Source organism: Ixodes scapularis, unplaced genomic scaffold (genome assembly GCF_016920785.2).
Source record: "Ixodes scapularis isolate PalLabHiFi unplaced genomic scaffold, ASM1692078v2 PGA_scaffold4__175_contigs__length_147842914, whole genome shotgun sequence".
Lineage (NCBI taxonomy): Eukaryota > Metazoa > Arthropoda > Arachnida > Ixodida > Ixodidae > Ixodes > Ixodes scapularis.
This window is the reverse complement of record NW_024609879.1, coordinates 18,458,293-18,477,580: the sequence shown is the minus strand read 5'-3', so window position 1 is coordinate 18,477,580 and position 19,288 is coordinate 18,458,293. Positions and strand designations below refer to the sequence as shown.

General features: G+C 49.2%; 1 protein-coding gene across 2 annotated transcripts in view; it reads left to right on the top strand.

Annotated features, from left to right (window-relative positions):
• The window catches only part of LOC8028096 (protein O-mannosyl-transferase Tmtc3), a 328,600-nt gene that overhangs the window by 180,733 nt on the left and 128,579 nt on the right, over window positions 1-19,288 (top strand). For both annotated transcript variants that reach the window (XM_042293455.1, XM_040214192.2), the window contains one exon: window positions 18,966-19,102. In XM_042293455.1, the coding sequence (XP_042149389.1) occupies window positions 18,966-19,102 (137 nt within the window). The remainder of the gene's footprint in view (window positions 1-18,965; window positions 19,103-19,288) is intronic.

The window sequence follows — 19,288 nt, the reverse complement described above, 5'->3', positions numbered from 1 at the left end:
TCAGCGCCCTCTCCTGTATAGATGTTGAGCGGCTACATGCAACGTTTCATCCATGACAGACAGATGGGATGGCAATCGATTTGAGCACGGACGCCGGACGGATGGATCCGTACTTAAGTACTTCGAGCACCTCTAGAGACCCACCTTATTTGTATAAAGTTTCAGGACAGAAGCTCCTCTCATCTGCAGAAAAACGCTGCTTCCTGCATGTCTTTTTTACAAACCGAAACTGTTGTTTTGTTTTTTACTCAGAGTTTGAAACATAAAGTAGGCCTTACAGAAGGAACTACGTTTGTGAGCTTCTTTATTTATTTATTTACTTATTTATTTTTGGGAGAGTGTTTTGTGAAAAGGTTTAGAGAACCTTTTGCTTTTCCTCCACGTGCCCGGTGCCGCAGCCTACACTCCCCGCCGGTGTGAAGACTTGTTGACTCCTCCAACGTCTCCAGTACCATAGCCAACATTTCCCGCCAGTCTGGGACCCTTTGGAACCCCGCCACGTAAACGACGGTGAGGATGTCTTGCCCCGCTTGCCTACCAGCGAACATCCGTTGAGGTTCGCGTTACAGTACCGAGCCGGGATTTCTCGCCAGACAAGCGCCGTGGCGCTCGCCCACGGCCTTATATGGGCATGGTATTTTCGGTGGGAGCGAGAGGGGCTCTGAGACAAAGGTTCGGGCTGGTTATATGAGGAGATAGCAGGCCGCGGTCTGGAAAGTTTTCATTTGACGGTCTTCATATTGCCACGCGCGTCGCCGAGCGAGCTCCTTTCGTAACCGAATGGTCACTGTGCTTGACTTTTCGCGTGGAGGCCCCAAATTCGATTCCCGGGACCGGACGCTTCTTTTATTCTTTCAATTTAGCGTTCTAGTAAGTACGAGAGCCTTGTCGTCTGATCGAGTTACGAATGTTCCAGAAACCCACGCGGGTGCAAAAGGTGATCCGCGTATCGGTCCGGGTGTCAGTCTCGCCCAGACATGTACGTTAAATGCTTGTTTTTCCGATGTATGGACGTCAGAATCTCTGTATACAATAAACGTCTCTATAAAGCTACACCAGCGAATTTAGATTGGCTCACCAAGAATGGAGGTCAGGGAGAAATTGCTCATTCAATAAACCAAAATGTCGACCATACGGGGAGCTTGGCACTGCTTTCCCAGGATCCAGTTGCATTAGTGGGATGGGGCAGTAGTCTGACATGAAAACGGCGTGAACGGCGTTGGCTTCTCCCCACCGCTGTATATATACCCTACATTTGAAAGGCAACCACTTGAGCGATGACCATCCCAGAAGATAAAATGATTACAAGTATGTTGCTTTTTTTTTTTCGCACATATTTATACAAAATGTGGTCTAAAGCGTTGGTTAACTGCATCTCCAACTATATATAAAGCATTTGCGAGAGGCGACAATTATGTGACACAGTCGAAGAAAGCAGCCTCCGCAAGGAGGCTTTAACTGGGTGTGATATCGCTTCTCCGCACTGCATCCTAATATTCTATCGATTCTAGACTATAGAAATTCTGTAGAAATATGGTGGCAGAAAGTTTTTGAGAAGCGGTGATGGAAATTCTAGAGCATTTCTATCGTCAGCACTCTATAGACTTGGGGTAAAAGTCTATATAAAGTCTTTTGAAATGGTCTTTTGAAAATGGTGGATACGACGTGAGTGGATAAGAAGTTGAGAGAGTCGCTAAAATATGATTTCTATAGAAACTGCCTGAAATATTTTTGTCAGGGCAGTTTGTGCAGTAAAGTCACGTGGTAAGCCTTACCTTAAACCTCCTGTTATTGAAGCCTCGAAGTTGTCGACGCCGACATGCATTACGACTTTGGTGAGAGGTTCTTACCGCAGCCGAGCTCGCAGCAAGCACAGGGTGCGTTGGTGGCGCTCATTAACCTGGCAGATGGCTAAAACTATGGCCCCCTGTGAGCCAAGAAGAGCATCGAAGTGGAGCAGATCGGTGCATTGTCACATGCCTCGTTCCGGTGCTCGTATTGGCTGAATCGTCCCGTAACATCCGGAGTTTGCCAGGTTACGTTAAAACAACACTAGTTAAAATGGAGTCAGTATTCCGCAGCTGGTGCGCCCCACGATATATCGAACACCGTCCCCTTAGGTTGTGTGTGTGTGCGTGCGTGTGCGTGTGCGCGTGCGCGCGTGTATATATATATATATATATATATATATATATATATATATATATATATATATATATATATATAACGGGGGGGGGGGCGCTCTCTTCAAAGAGTTTACCATGTTGCTATAGAGCGTGGCCCGATTATGTTTAACCCATTTAAAGAAAACTATCAGCTTGGCACGCTAGGGCACTTTTACTGCAAGTAAGGCTGGGTGCTTGATTTGGTATATTGAGGGAAATAAACAATAAGTAAACACCAAAATTGACCACTTGCTCAATTTGCCTTCTTCGGGTTAAGGTGAAAAAACGTTAATGTGGAGAATTCGGGTATTTGACTGCCAAGAAAGGGATTGCGAGCAAAGTCAGGATTTTCTCTTCTTGTTTTTGTTTTATCAAACGTCCAAATAACCCTCAACGTGTTTTTTTGTTTTTTTTCGCTTTGGATTTAAGGTTTTTTCCTCCTATCGAGTTATCGAAAATATGTTAATCTTTTTATTGACTACTTCTAATCAAGACTAACTTTTCCTTTGATATGATAATCTAATCATCCGCGTTCCGCCACTGCTGGCTTTGCGCCTCTGCACGAGCGGTAACTTTGGTGCGCTCCCGACTCTCCCGCGAGCCTCAAGTCGTTCCAAAAAGAGTTGATGTGGTGGTTTTCGATGACGCCCAGTAAGTTTCTAATTACACCCTATATCTATTTTGACTATTTAATAAGTTAATTAACCAACTTTCTTTACTTAGCCTACTGATCGTTACCATTAGCCCCCTTTGCTACGTCCCCTTGGCCGTATAACTCACCTGCACAAACCGCATTAGTGCAACTTTCACACCTTTTTAAAACAAATCTGTAAAGCTTAAAAAAAAAAAATAAAAAAAAACTCCTTGTATATGGCCGCTGTGCTTTCAACATACTGAATTCCTAGTGTTATGGGCAGAGTGTCGAACCGGAACCGAACCGAACCGAAAACCGGAACAGAACCGTTATTTTTAGCCGAACCGGAACTGAACCGAACCGAAATCTTCGCCGCCATCTTGGAACTGAACCGAAACTGAACCGGAAAAAAATATAACGGTAACCGGTTCAAAACGGTTCACGGTAATATTTTTTTTTATTACAAAGTGAGTGTTTGAGAAGTAAAAATTGGCAGCTGGCATTTCTATGTAGTGATCAAATTGTCATATACCGAACTGCAATGTATAAGAAATTGCGGGTTTTCGTGGCGCTTTTGTATTGGCAGTACGGTTAATCGTGTGCCACGTGGTCACGTGACGTCATGGTTTCAAGACATGCTGTCAAATAATGTCACGTCACGCGGTCCCGTCGCGTGGTCGCATGACTCACCGCGTCTAGAGCACTATATAGCTCCTTCGGAGCAGAGTAGCGCAATCTAGAACGCCGTCTCTCGGCGACTAGCGGCGAACGCCCGGAGGTTCCAACTGCGGTCAGAAATGCATGGAGAACGTGAGAAAATCGTTGTTTCTTCAGTTTTGTGGGGATGTACGGAATGGCAATCAATTTTGACATAATAATGAAACATTTTAGAATAATATGCGATAAGTTTTGTGCCATACAAGGACGTAACTTTTTTTTAAAAATTGCCTGAGCGGCATCATGCAGCAGACGACACGGCGACGTCACAACATTCACGTGACCCGCTCCGGCCAACCCGAAAAGCCCATCTCCGCTGCGAGCAAAAATCGTCTGCTTCAAACGCCATTGCCTTGGAAATCGCGTTCTCAAAATTTGCACACGCATCCGATATTATTAAAACTTTGGTAAAGTGTTTAGCGCTTTACTAACTTCACGACAGGCTAGTTTTGAAAAATGTGAACTCGCCTTTAGTTTTTTAATCAGCCGTGTTATGTCGATCCCCATGTATTCTCCCATAGGGCTGGCCGCCTCCTGGAACCCTGAGTACCACGTGACTTGCGCCGAGCCGCTCTGTCGGCCATGTTGTCGGCAAAACACGGGGTTCAAAGGATTGCGCTACTCTGCTCCGTAGGAGCTATATAGTGCTCTAACCGCGTCAAGTCGACTTACATTCAGAACGTCAATTTCCCCCTCTCTTCTCCAACGTTTCGTATGCTGTTTCCTCCCCGGCCTTCTTTTCCCTCGCCCTACCTTCTTGAGTTGCAAAGAAATACAGGTGTATTAGCGTTGTTCACGCCCTGACGTCACATGCCATCACGACTTCTCACTGCGAGTAACGCGACACCGTGACGTACTCGGTTGTCATGAGCCCGAACCGAGTGCTCGTGTTTTTGACAATCATCATCGCCAAACATTCGTGTTGACTCGTGTTCAATCAAAGATAAGAATAGCTGAACTCTAATAATGCCTAAAGCTCAACCCAGGCTTTATTCTTTGCCAACCCCAGCGCATGACTATGATGAACACTGGCGGTATACAATTAGCTTCAGATCACATCGCCGCTTGTTCCAACCGCGAGTTGAGAAAGGGAAAGATGTTCTTTCCTTTATTTTTTTCTGCCATTGAGCAGAGAAGGAAACTAATGGGTGTTTCTGCAAGCTGTCAACGTCGGAGATTACCTCTTAGCGGCATTTACTGGAAGTGCAAAAATTGTTGCATGAATCATTTTACATGTACATATCATTGAGGCACTAAGACATGTTTTCGTTGTTGGTGAACAGTCTCCGAAAGTTGTCCCCGAGAATAAAAGGATTGAAAGGACTAAATATGACTTATTAATCTGACGATAAATAGAACTACAAGTGTGTACGGCAGAGATACCTTAAAAAAAAAAAAAAAAAGATTCTAGTCGTTTTTGAGTGACAGCCGAACGTCGGCAGTCGCTCAAAATCTCGGAGGCTTGTTTAAAGTTCACAGTTTTTGGGTGCAAAATAAAAGAAACAGAGAATTACTGCAAACAAATGACAGAAATATAATTGTCGAATCGGCACCCCCAAACAAAGGAGGGAGTCTCTCAATCTAATAAGTGTTCTGTAGAGAAGCACCGTCAAATGAAGAAAAAAAAAAGGGGGGGGGGGGGGGGGGGGTTAAAAACCTATTGTGTTGTACAGGTTCCTCTGCTCCGCATCTTCGGCGCAGAGCAGGCAGCGTGACAGACGTTCGGGCCGTCCTTCACTACGCTGCGCCATGCAAGAAATATTTCTGAATACTTGGGTTGCGCTGAGCGCGAACCTTTTGCAGCGTGCATTTTGCACCTCGGAATTTGATTTTCTGACCAAAATGCGAACCATGTTAAACAGTGCAGTTTTCTGTAGAAATGTGATGTCCTCAACACAATACTCCGTTCCACTTTCACCGCTCCTTCACACTGGAAACGGATCCGCATTCCCAAAGCGGTTGCGACCGAGGTTGTATAAAAATCCAGTGCAATTGCACGCGCACTCGATGACATCAAGTGCGCGTGCAATCGTACGGGATCTTTATACAACCGCGTTCGCAAAGCGGTTGCGAACGCGGATCCGCTTCCAGTGTGACTGAGCGGTAAGTGTAAGTATTTCAGAAGCTAAAAAAGCGAACTCTGGCCTTTCAGCGTCCAAGCACGCGCGTTCCTGCAGTGCGAGTGCTCGGGACCAAAGGCTCGCGCTTGTGGCATAGGCTGCATCTGTACTTGAAGAGGCCATGCAAAGCGTTTCTGGCCATTTTTTTTTTTTTTTTTTTTAATTTGCATTGCTTTCGCTCGAATTAGTGACTGGGGTCCTAGCAACAGATTAAACATAAAATGAACAATAAACCTAGCGTATTTTGAACATAATAGGTTAAAGAGATTCAGAATTTTGAGCAAATTTTCTTTTGTTGATGACGTCCTTGGTCTGAACTAGAGCCACTCGATATGGCAGCGTAGCTGCCAGAGTAGCGCCACGCTTTTCCCTGTGCCGCCTCTCACCGCGATTGGTCACACGCGGTACCATAGCAACGAGCTGAGCTGGCTCGGTTTCCGTAGCAACCGAGTGACGACTCGTCACGTGACCTCTCAAGAGCCGTGATGTCATCGGTAAGATGGCAGCGCCCAGAGCTGGTGGATGCGAGTTTGTTCGGTGCGCGGAGTCGTGATGTGCCGCAGCTTGCCGACGATTTAGGGCTTCTTCGTGCTTTCTGACGTAGGTATAACGTGAAGATCTGAAAGAATGATACTTCATACCTTTTCTGTGCAAGATCGCTCTAGATATTAGCACCTGTGCGACAGCATCATTAATATTGCCTTAGCGGTGCTCGGGTTTCCGGATGTGTTTGAGGATCGATAAGACATTTAGCATGCAATTTTCGAATTCTCTTAGCTTTATTTGGACGTTGGAGTGTCTGTGAATCGATGCGAAATCTATGCGTCGCATGTTGGGCCTTGGAGAATTTGTTTTTGCCCCAGGTAACCGCATGACCACAAACTTTTAGCGAGGAAGCTCCTGCAATGTTTACGTTTTGTACTAATCACCCAGGGAACCTGGGTTCAATTCCCACCCCTGCCCGTTTCGATCTGGATGAGCATCGTACCGGCCTGCGGTTGTGTATCACTACCGCGTGATGCACGTTAAAGACCTATGGAGCTAGCGGTTATACTGCATTGGCTAAATTGCTCATCTACAGCGATTGACTCGTCGCAACTTTGAAATGGCTGACCAAGTACACGCTGTATAAATATTCAGACAACTCACAAGTATACTAATCAACGATTTTACGATATGCGCAGAGCAAGTTCGTCTGCTTCTTTTAGTAGGGGTTGTGGTGTCGTCAGAACGCCGAGCTCTGATTGGTTCTGAATAAAGAATAGTGGGTAGACCTCAAGGCAGCTTGCTTTTAGGTCTACCCACTATCCTTCAATCGGAGCCACTCAGATCTCGGCGTTCTGACGTCACCACAACCCCTACTAAAAGAAGCAGACGAACTTGCGCTCCACATGGCTTTTAGGATAAAATTTTCGCATTTTTCTGGCTTCCTTTGAAAGTCTGAATTTCTGAGAATCACAACGAAAGGTATAAAGCGCGTGTAGGGCCTTGGGGAAATTGTTTCAGCCCTGGGTCACCGAATAATCACAGCATTTTTTAGCGAGGAAGCTCCTGCGATCTTTAACCTTTTTTTACTAATCGCCAATTCTACGAATCGGCAGTTCTGAAGATTTCGATATAACTTGCTTTCGTTGCAATAGCTTGCATTTGATCGCAGTGTTTTGTGGTTTGTTTCTCAAGTGAAAAGCTGGCGTTTGCTCAAGTGACGTATATGAAATGTCCTGCTATATGACAATGCATCAACACATACTATTAAACTTACATGCTCAGAGGTGTGTTCGCCTTTGTAATTAACAAGTTACAGACGTATTTATTTCTTACGAGTGTAATATTTATTTTCTGTAGCTGGACCCGTTTTGTGCTCCTTAATGTCAGTGGGCTACGACGTTATCACCATGTGTGTATGGTTCTAAATATCCTCTTTACAATGCCTACAAAGGCCAAAATGACGTCAGCCGACCCCAACTCACGCATTGGACACGAACACTGCGTCGCTCGGATGTATGCGCTATCAATTCGTCCATGGATATTTGAATTCGCGTTTCTGGCGAATGAGTGGCCTGGGGGAACTTATCATTACTTGCGAATGCCAAGTTCTAGGGTGTGCTTAAAAAGCACGGTGAAAGCTTGGGGTCATCGCACTGGTGCCCTAGCATGTCACGACTGCGTGATTTCACAGTTCTCTTCTGAGTTGAGAATTACAGGTAAGGAGGAAGTTTTTTTTCGTGGCCCCTTTAACACGGACATGTGTGCTACACCAGATAAAAATATTGACTTTTTGAATGCCGGTAAACGTCCGAACGACCATTTGGCATGTCGGCAAGAACACCTCAAATCCGGCGTCCGTCTCTTTTGATGGCGTCAACAATTCCCTAGAGCCCACCATGCCGTCCTTCTTGGTTGAACGGTTGAACCCCGTCGACGTCGCTCCTCACCAGTCGGTGAGAAAATATCATCTTGAAGGGATGATCGGGTCATGAAGAAGTATGATGCTAAACATATATACTCGCTCACTATAGGGCAGTCGAGCAGCAGTCATGTTCCGAGCCAATCGTCCTGTCGCGGCCGGCGTAATCGGGTTTTGTTCCATCGGAGCGAAGTCCGAAAGTAGTAGGACGGTACGTTCGTCCCACGAAGCGGCCGCCATCCCGGCGGCGCCGAAAACCACTCGCCTTTTCCGAGCACGAACGATACCATAGCAGCTCTCGTCGCCTGGCAGTTCCTGGGTGCAAATCGTTTCACTTTTCAGAAAAAAAAAACAGGCACCGTTCCTCCAGAGGTTCTTGCCGTACCGCGATGCCAAGCGTCTTATACCACTTTTCAATGAACGAATGGAGATATCAACTAGACTACAAAGCTTGCCGCCCGGCGTCGCTAGAAGCACGGTTACCATGGCAACCTCCCAGGCCCAAAATGGAGATCACTATCAGCGCTTCTGGCGTCGTGCATCTAGATAATTTTGCGTCGTGTCGCTACTCTGGCAGCTACGCTGCCATATAGAGTGGCTCTAGTCTGAACCAGAGAGAACCGAAACGACAAGAGCGTGCAACAACCATACGCGATCTTCCTAAGTGTTGGAAATTAACATCCAGTTATGAAAATGTGAACGCCCCACCAATTTACGGGTGTTACAAGCAAATATTTGAGTGAGAGTCACGTGCTTGAAAGGATCAAAAGGGGTCCTTGCGCCTATTCAGCCAGTCCTACCTCTAGAATTTTATGTCATCATTATCCGACGTTCTAGACCAATGTCGGCACTGAACGTTCGTGTTTGACACTGATAGGCACGCCGTTCGAAGGAGCATTTGATTTTCTTCGTTCCTTTGCAATGCCGCTTTAAGCTGAAACAAAGTATAGCAAAAGGGGATCTCCAAATTGTAAAGTTGTGCAATATATATTGCCGCGCGCGCAGCTGGCCAAGCAGGCAGCGCGCGCGTGGCCTAACGGTTATCGCGCTTACTTCCCACGCTGAAAGCCAGGGTTCGATTCCTGGCCGCGGAGGCGCATTTTTGTTGACACTGTAATGTAAGGTTCTGGTGAATTCGAGAGCCGTCTTGCTGATTCGAGGTTAGAATGTTCCACGCGCCGAACCTTCTACGCCGAACGATCCAGAAACCCACGAGGGTACATAAGGGATTCCGCAAGGCGAGCGGAGTCAGTCTCGCCCCAGCGCTTGACTCTGCTGCCACGCCGACTTCGACGCCCGCGACGCTCTATTATTATCCTTTTGTACTCTTTTATTTCTGGCACAAGTTCGCCACATTAAACGTTTATTTCTTCCTGTTTATTTGTTATTTTTGGTCACCACCCGTGACATTTTGGTGGAGGTGAGGGGTAACGCATGTCCCTGCAGCGTACCCCTCCCAGGGCCCGCAGTGCAAGTCCGAGAGCAAGCCCCCGAAGACCCGACGAAGACACCACCAAGACTCGATTAAGTCGCCGCATTCAAGGCCTACACCCGGAATTTGGACCTTGCCACCCAGGACCGTGCAGTCAAACAGGACGACGATGAACAACCAGTCGCCGCAGACCTCGACCGCTCCATCCGTCGTCTTCATGCCCGTCGCCCCACGCAACCCGACGCCGTTCCATGGTGAGGCCCATGAGGATGTGGAGGATTGGCTACAGCATTACGAACGAGTGGCCCGCCATAACCAGTGGACACCAGAGCAGTGCCTTGAGAACGTCTACTTCGCTCTGGAAGGCACGTTGCGCACCTGGTTCGAGAACCACGAAGCGTCGATTTCGACGTGGGAAGAGTTCCAGGCCGAGCTGCGACGCACCTTTGCCAACCAGCAGCGACGACAGCGTGCCGAAGAACTCCTCCAAGCAAGACACCAAGGGCCAAACGAGAGCGTCACAAGCTTTGTCGAAGACGTTCTCCGCCTCATGAACCGCGCCGACCGAAACGCTCCCGAAGAGAAAACGTTGCGGGTCCTAATGCGCGGCGTCAAAGAAAACATCTTCGGGGGCCTCGTGCGGAGCCCGCCTACGAGTGTCCAGGGTTTCATTACGGAGGCCACCAACATCGAACGTGCCCTTCACGCACGGGCCTCACACTACCAGAGACTTCCCGGCTTCGCTGCCCTCTCGCCGTCCAGCTGCAACATCCCGGACATCCGCGACATCATCCGGGACGTCGTCCGGGAAGAACTCAGGAAGCTGCTGCCTGCTGCCAACCAGCCGGTTTCGCTGTCGATAGCCGAAGTGGTGCGCGAAGAAGTTCAGCGCGCAATTCAACCGGAGACTCCTGCCAGCGTGGCTGCAGCTGATGAGCCAGCCGACGCTGACCTACGCCGCAGTGGCCCGAGGACCGTCGCCAACTGCTCAACACTACCCGGTGGCGCCACGACGAGACCCATCAACGCAGGCGTACCCCCGACGCAACGACGAAGTACGTCAGTATACCACCGCCGAGAACAGCAGGCGCCAAGGAAAACCGACTTGTGGAGGACAGCGGATCGACGACCCATCTGCTACCACTGCGGAGAGGCCGACCATATCTACCGTCTTTGTCCCTACCGGCAAATGGGCCTGCGTGGGTTCCACCCGAACGACCCACGCCCGAGGTACGGCGAACGCCCTCGCGACATCGAGGAGTACCTCCGACGTTCGCCCTCCCCAGTGTCGTCTCTCCGCCGTGAAGCCCGCTCCCCATCGCCACGACGTTCAGCCTCCCCAGCGCCACGATCCCGCCGAGAGAGCCTGTCTCCCCTGCGTCGTCGGGAAAACTGAGTGCGGCAACGCCTGGAGGTGACGTTGCCGAAAACGACGGAAGCAAACAGCCTTCAAGAACGCCGGAGCGCTCCCACACTCGACGCCCCGCATTGCACCGACGCGCCTGCAACGGTGTCCAACAACCTAAACATTGTTATCGATGGCCAAAACGCATCGGCACTCGTTGACACCGGGGCAGACTACTCAGTATTGAGTGGGAGGCTCTCTTGCCACCTTCGAAAAGTCACGACGCCGTGGGATGGACCGCAGATACGAACCGCCGGAGGACACCTCATCACGCCTGTCGGAACGTGCACCGCTCTCGTCGAAATTAACGGCGAGACGTGTCCTGTGAAATTCGTCATTCTACAAGACTGTTCCAGAGACGTCATTCTCGGCATGGACTTTTTGTGTGAATACGGCGCCGTCATCGACCTTGGAGAAAACAGATTGACGCTGCGGACACCTGTTCCGCCTTCAGAGAAACTCCAAACTGCGTCAGCCGCCGTCCGAGTCGCTGCCGACCACGTGAATCTGCCGCCGCGATCAAGTGTTGTCGTACCCGTCGTGACCGATGCAGCTACCCATAGCGAAGTTCTTCTGGAAGGTAACCTCCAGTTGCTCCTGGGAAGAGGAATAGGCGTCGCACGAGGAGTAGCTGAACTTCAGGATGGCCGCACTGTGGTCCTCGTGACGAACTTCCGGAATGAAACGCAACACCTCACAAAAGGTGCAGCCGTTGGCCACGTCGAGGATCTCCAAAACTCCGCCGAAATCGCCGCCATTACTGATGAATCCTCGCGACCTCAGCAAGACGGTACGTCGCCAGCGCAACTCGACATCGACCCTAAGCTTCCGGACCCGAAACGACGGCAGCTGATTAACCTCCTCACCGAATACCGTGACTGCTTTGCGACGTCGTCGAAGGTACGCCAAACAGCCGTTGCGAAGCACCGCATCATTACCGAGGACGACGCGCGCCCTGTGCATCGATCACCGTACAGAGTCTCCGTTAAAGAAAGGGAGGTGATCCAGGAGCAAGTTCAAGAGATGCTGAACGACGACATAATCCAGCCATCAAGCAGTCCGTGGGCCTCTCCAGTCGTACTGGTTAAGAAGAAGAACGGAACGCTTCGGTTCTGCGTGGACTACCGGCAGCTGAACGCGGTGACGAAGAAAGACGTCTACCCACTCCCCCGAATCGACGACACGTTAGACCGGCTGCGCCACTCTCGATACTTCTCATCGATGGACCTGAAGAGCGGCTACTGGCAGATCGAAGTCGACGAACGGGACCGAGAGAAGACAGCTTTCGTCACGCCGGATGGGCTGTACGAGTTCAAGGTAATGCCCTTCGGACTATGTACGGCGCCAGCAACTTTCCAGCGTGTTATGGACACCGTACTGGCAGGACTGAAGTGGCAGAGCTGTCTGGTCTACCTCGATGACGTCGTGGTGTTTTCCAGCGACTTCGACGAACACTTGCGACGACTCCGAGCTGTTCTTCAAGCCATACGGACCGCTGGACTCACCCTCAAGCCGTCAAAGTGTCGGTTCGCCTATGACGAACTGAAGTTTCTAGGTCACGTGGTTAGCAACGAAGGCGTGCGCCCAGACCCCGAGAAGACTCGCGTCGTCGCGTCATTTCCAGCGCCGACAGACAAAAAGGACGTGCGAAGATTCCTTGGACTTTGCGCCTACTATCGTCGCTTCGTTCGGGATTTCGCACGGATTTCCGCACCGCTCACAAACCTCACGAAGGACGTCGAGAGGTTCGAATGGTCCGAGGAACAGCAGCAGGCATTCGACGAGCTGAAGCGACGACTCCAGACGCCTCCGGTTCTTGGACATTTCGATCAGGATGCGGACACCGAGATTCACACTGACGCAAGTAACGCAGGACTTGGCGCGGTGCTAGTTCAAGCACAAGAAGGCACCGAACGAGTCATCGCCTACGCAAGTCGGACACTGTCCAAGGCAGAGAGAAATTACTCCACGACTGAGAAAGAATGCCTTGCGGTCGTCTGGGCAATCACGAAGTTTCGTCCGTACTTGTACGGAAGCCCGTTCCGTGTAGTCACGGACCACCACTCGCTCTGCTGGCTTGCGAACCTCAAGGACCCGTCAGGACGCCTCGCTCGATGGAGCCTTCGGCTACAAGAGTTCAACATGACTGTGGTTTACAAGTCAGGACGCAAGCACAGCGACGCTGACTGCCTGTCCAGGGCCCCTGTCGAAACACCTTCCGGCAGCAGCGACGACGATGATGACTAGTGCTTTCTAGGGGCAGTGAACACCGATGACGTGGCACGACGTCAACGAGACGATCCGGAGCTGCGAGCCTTAATCGAGCACCTGGAAGGGCGCGGCGGTACCGTACCCCGTGTTTTCTCACGAGCCGTGCCGACCTTCGCCATTCGACAAGGTGTACTCTACAAAGAGAACTTCGGGGACAACAACTCGCCGTGGCTGGTGGTAATCCCGACCGACCTTCGAGGGGAGATCTTTCAAGCATGTCACGACGACCCGACGTCCGGACACCTTGGATACAGCCGGACACTGGCCCGTATTCGTGAAAAATATTACTGGCCCAAGCTCCCCAAGACCGTCCACCTGTACACACGATCATGCCACGAGTGCCAGCGACGCAAGAAACCTCCGACGAGGCCGGCCGGACTCCTGCAGCCTATTTCTCCTCCAACTGCACCCTTCCAGCAGATCGGAATGGATCTACTTGGTCCTTTTCCGCCTTCGACGTCGGGGAACCGCTGGATCATCGTCGCCACAGATTATCTCACGCGGTACGCCGAAACCAAAGCTCTTCCTTCGGGGACTGCTGTGGAAGTTGCCAAGTTTTTCATTGAGTCCATCGTCCTCCGGCACGGCGCTCCAGAAGTTCTGATTACAGATCGCGGATTATCGTTCATGGCACAACTGACCCAAGAAATCTTCCGACTCAGTCACACCAGCCATCGTCGTACAACTGCGTACCACCCGCAGACCAACGGGCTGACGGAGCGACTCAACAAGACAATCGCCGATATGATCTCTATGTACGTCGACGTAGAGCACAAGACGTGGGACGAGGGGCTGCCCTACGTCACGTTCGCCTACAATACGGCGGTTCAAGAGACCACTGGATTCACCCCTTTCAAACTGGTACATGGTCGGAAAGTAACGACCATGCTGGACGCCATGCTGCCCCATGAGCCATCTGACAACGAGAGCGACGACGCCCAGGCGGTTGCTCAACGCGCCGAAGAAGTTCGCCAGCTCGCCCGACTCCTGATTCAAGACCAGCAACGCGTCGACGCCGGCCGCTACAACCTTCGTCGCAGGGACGTCCACTTCCAGCCCGGAGATAGGGTGTGGGTATGGACGCCCATCCGTCGCCGCGGCCTCAGTGAGAAATTGCTGAAACGATACTTTGGACCCTACAAAGTGCTTCGTCGACTCGGGGATCTGAACTACAGAGTGATGCCCGACGGAACACGGACTTCGTCACGCCGCCCTCCACGTCCGGAAGTCGTCCACGTCGTGCGACTGAAGCCGTACTACGCTCGATAGGACTGTGGACCTTATGTGTTTCAAATGACTCTTTAGTTTACCGTTATTTTTATTTGTTTTCGGATTGCATCGGGACGATGCACTTTTTAAAGGGGGGAGTAATGCCGCGCGCGCAGCTGGCCAAGCAGGCAGCGCGCGCGTGGCCTAACGGTTATCGCGCTTGCTTCCCACGCTGAAAGCCAGGGTTCGATTCCTGGCCGCGGAGGCGCATTTTTGTTGACACTGTAATGTAAGGTTCTGGTGAATTCGAGAACCGTCTTGCTGATTCGAGGTTAGAATGTTCCACGCGCCGAACCTTCTACGCCGAACGATCCAGAAACCCACGAGGGTACATAAGGGATTCCGCAAGGCGAGCGGAGTCAGTCTCGCCCCAGCGCTCGACTCTGCTGCCACGCCGACTTCGACGCCCGCGACGCTCTATTATTATCCTTTTGTACTCTTTTATTTCTGGCACAATTCGCCACATTAAACGTTTATTTCTTCCTGTTTATTTGTTATTTTTGGTCACCACCCGTGACAATATAGCAGTCTCGCGATGATGTTCTGCAGCCTAATAGAATGTTAGAGCGCGCATGACTGATAAAGCACTGAGTTGTAAAATTAGGCCCCAAAACAAGTGCACGACTATTTGCACGTGGAGAGCAGCAGCTCCTTTTCTATCTGCGGTGTGACGTTCGCTTCACCCACTTCTTATTAAGTGCCCTAGTCCGTTGACACACGCCAAGGGTTAAGCGGCTTTTGACCTATTGAGCTCGTCCAATTGAAACGTCGGTCCACTAAATGTTTAGGACTTGGTTTGTGAAAGTCTGTATTTCTCAACTTTTTGACCCAACCAGACGGAGTTCTGTCAAACGTGTTTACGTTTAAAACATCCATTCCTATATATTTCTTTTCACAGTAATTGGCGTCTTGAATGGCATTATTTAGAAGAATATCATTTATTATCTCTATTTCTGCCCATTTTGTGTATTTGCCTTCAAATCTATAACGTAAGGACACAGTTCTTTTTGGCATTTCCCGTGAGCCGGTGTTTCACACTGCCAAAGAGCGAACAAATAAGCCCGTTCCGCAGACTCAACGGATGGCTATTTTCGAGTATCATCCTCCCGTGTCGGTCTCAAGCGGTTATGTGAACTCCATACAGTCAAATTGATTGATGACAATAGCAAATATTTATTTACTACCTGAAGACTTGACAACATAGATAAAGGGACGATCACCCTAAAGACATACATCATAAGTTAATGCACCTACACATTATCCCCTGAAATATGCTCTGGAAATCTTTTCGGGCACTTTTATCCTCGAGAGGCACTTGCATAAGTTATTTGAAAAGTAACTTAGCGATTTTTTTTTTAATTTTGAAGCTGATTTAAATGACACGTGTTCCTGACGAGTATTCAACTTCTCAAACATAAGAAGTCTGTTGCGTCTTTTATTTGATGAACAACGATTTTATGTGTCTGTGGGCTGGATGAAAACAGCACACAGTGGCGCGTGGCGGAACTATGACGATTGCGCACGCAGACCGTCAGAAAGTGACCAATTAAGCAGCTGTAATGTCGAGTAGACTATGAAATACTATTTTGTTCTATTTAACTACAAATCACCAATTAGCAACGGTGATGCTTATTTACAAAGTGAATTGACCGGCATCTTGTCAAGAACAAACATCAAACGCCAAGCTCTGTCGAAAATATGCACTTCAATGCGCTCTATTTTAGGCCAGATCCGTGCTGAATACGAAGGTCACTCTTTTCTGCATAATTATTCGCCTGCGTCATGGTGCTGAATGAAAACAATATTAGTCAGGAAAGCAAGCGTTGTGCTTGCCGCTCAGTGTTCTATAAAAGGTAGACTGAAAGGGTTTGTGCTAAAGCTTTCCTGACATTTTGAAAATATTATTGCTTTTAGCTTAGTTGTACCGTCATCATATATATTGTGAAACGTATTTTATAATCTAGATTTCAGGATATATATGGCGAGAACGGTGCCCATTTTATGATTGTATGCACTGTAATTATTTTTTAAGTACAAGAGCACAGTAGGGCTCGACTTTTAATATTGCGACTCAATGGTCTACTAATCATGTGCATTTTAGGCTACACACCAGACTGATAACCTTTAGATTCAGGTAAAATATATGCGACTGAGGTAAGAAGAAATAGATGTTCGGTCCTATATGTTAATCTAGCTTTTGATTTACTGTTTCATCCAAATGAAACAACGCAATTTATTTTTGGTACCTGAAAATAAAAGTGGATTCAACAAATGAAAAAAAAAAAGGTAAATAGTTACTCGTTTCACTCCTGAAAAGTGCCTATAGCCAAAGAAACGCGGAAAACATATGCACAGTTTAGCGGTTTGAACCGGTTCGAACCGGTTCAAACCGGTTCGAACCGTTATTTTTCGCTCCCCGGAACTGAACCGGAGCTGAACCGAAATTCGTGAACACGAACCGGAACCGAACCGATAAAAATTTCGGTTCGACACTCTGGTTATCGGTGCTCCGTGGCGTGTGTCTTTGTGATGTCTGCGCATTTGCACGAGTCAAGTTGCGAGTGCATGTTTGCATGGACGTGTCTGGCAGGCCTAAAATAAATCATCAGCATTTATTATGTTTTCGCGAAAACCTGTTCTGTTTCTTATGGAAAGGCGATAGAAACGTTCGTAAACCCGATGCGTTTTTTATACAATTTCTATACAATCTATATACATTAAGTTCTATAGAATTTCTGCAGAAAAACGGCCAAAAGGTTATAGACAGTGGATAGAAAAGTGGGTACATTTTCTTTAAAATATGTATAGCTTCTGTGCACTATTTTTGTACAAAATTTGTAGAAGGTGGAGACAATTTTTTTGTAAGGGTTGTGGTGTTTAGTAGCTGGATTGCGGGTCCTGGCTTAAAATACCACTTGCGTTTGGATAGGCAACTTTGTGGAAGAGGGGGCGCAGCCCGACTTTACTGATATAACGAGGCCGTGGATTTTCTATCACCCACCTGGCGCCAGGGCACGATTGAACGCGAATAGCGTTTGGCTGAGACTCGTGTCGGTGAGAACACGAGTTCTCATCGACACGAACGCTTAAGTAGCACTCGTGTGCAATCTCTTATCTGCGCTTTATTATAGGGATTCTTAGAAAGCTTCGTTACCTAGAAGGTGTTGATCTTACATGCTTCTCCTCGTGGACCTGAAAATAAAGGACAGTGCTGATCTCGGATGTTCCGACAAGAAGTTTTCATATGCTACCAGCAACTAGTTTACTATTTGCTGGTAGCATATGAGAACCTTTCCTTACCTGCTGGTAGCAGGTAAGGAAAGGTCCTTACCTGCTTGACGCGGGGTTCCAGAGAGCTGCATAGGGCGGGAAAGCATCGGAGAAGTCGCCGATACACGTCCTATCTCTTTCGCGGTCACCAGACGAGTCCTTCTCCCCAAAGCGGGAAAACAAGAGGAAAAACCTCCTTGCCTGTCAGCAGTGATCCACACCCGAGCGGGGGGAACGGAAAAAGCTCCCCTCGGGAGGGAGTGAGAGCAGGGCCCTCCGAGACAGAGAACCTTCCTCTTCACGACCAGGTCGGAGCTCACTGCGAAGGAGGCCGAGCGTTCCGACCGGCTGCCGTTTTCACAGCCATCGGGGAAGGGAGATCGCAGGAATCCCCACAATGTATGGACGTAATTGTGCTGTGTATTTTCTAGACATCGTGATGTTAGTCATCGCCAACGGGTGTCCGAATTGTCTCCGCTGTAGAGGCATTTAGCCGGTGCAGGACCAGCCTGGAGTCATTAACGTGCATCCACGCAGTAGCGATTCGCGATCATCGACAAGCCGGTACGATGCTCATTCAGAGGGAGACGTGTAGCATGGAGACTGAGCCCTGCAGCGGTCTTTCGCTCCCACTTGCTCCGAGCTGCGTCAACATACTCGTCCACTAATCCCCCTGAAATAGACGCTCGACGGTCAGAACCAACGTGTTCAAATAGTGCGATAACACGCGTTACGAGCCCTAGATTGGGTTCCCTATTGACTTTCACTTTATCGTAATGCGTCGCTCATCGTCACGCGTGATGCTGCAGCAAATATAGTAAAAAATAGCATTCCTTCGAGAGTGTTTACATTTTGGCTCGTCGCTTGCTGAGACGACGAGAATGAAGAACAATTTCGGTTATGATGATAATGCAATTAATGCAAAGCTGCAGTCGAGCTGGACAAGAATGATGATAATCCCTGGACAAGGGGAACAAGGGGGACAAAGGACAATCTGTCTTTTGTTGCGCTTCTTCCCCTTCTCCAGGGATTATTATCGTCAAGGCTTTTGGAACATTTCTTCTAGATATTATCGGAATTGCGAGAACAATAAACCAGGGAATGCCTCATGGTAAATTATTCTTTTATGTTTCATAAGTTCGGGGGCTGGGCCCACCAGCAAGATTGGGGTGAAGTCAGCGTACTGGTGCCGGAGAGCTAAGCATTGGTGTTTCTTCACGTTCGCCTCCTTGCGCGGAGCGTGATCAGCCATGGCGTTTTCTTCTCTCTCGGCAGGAGCACAGCCACAAGTCGTACCGGCCGCTGTGCGTGCTCACTTTCCGCCTCAACTACTGGATCCACGAGCTGAGGCCCATGGGCTACCACCTGGGAAACGTGCTGCTCCACTGCGCCGTCTGTCTGCTCTTCCTCAGGTAAAGGGAGGGAGGAGAGCCATCAGCTGCCCACGTTACTGGAGCAATTCAGTTGGGAAACTGCCATACAGCCTGCTTTTAAAAAGTGGCTTCCATCCGTACTCGAGAACCGAACAAAAGGGCGATCGCAACGCCGCCATTTTTTTTCCCGCAGCGGCCACTCCGTGAACTGCTCGTCTGGACGTA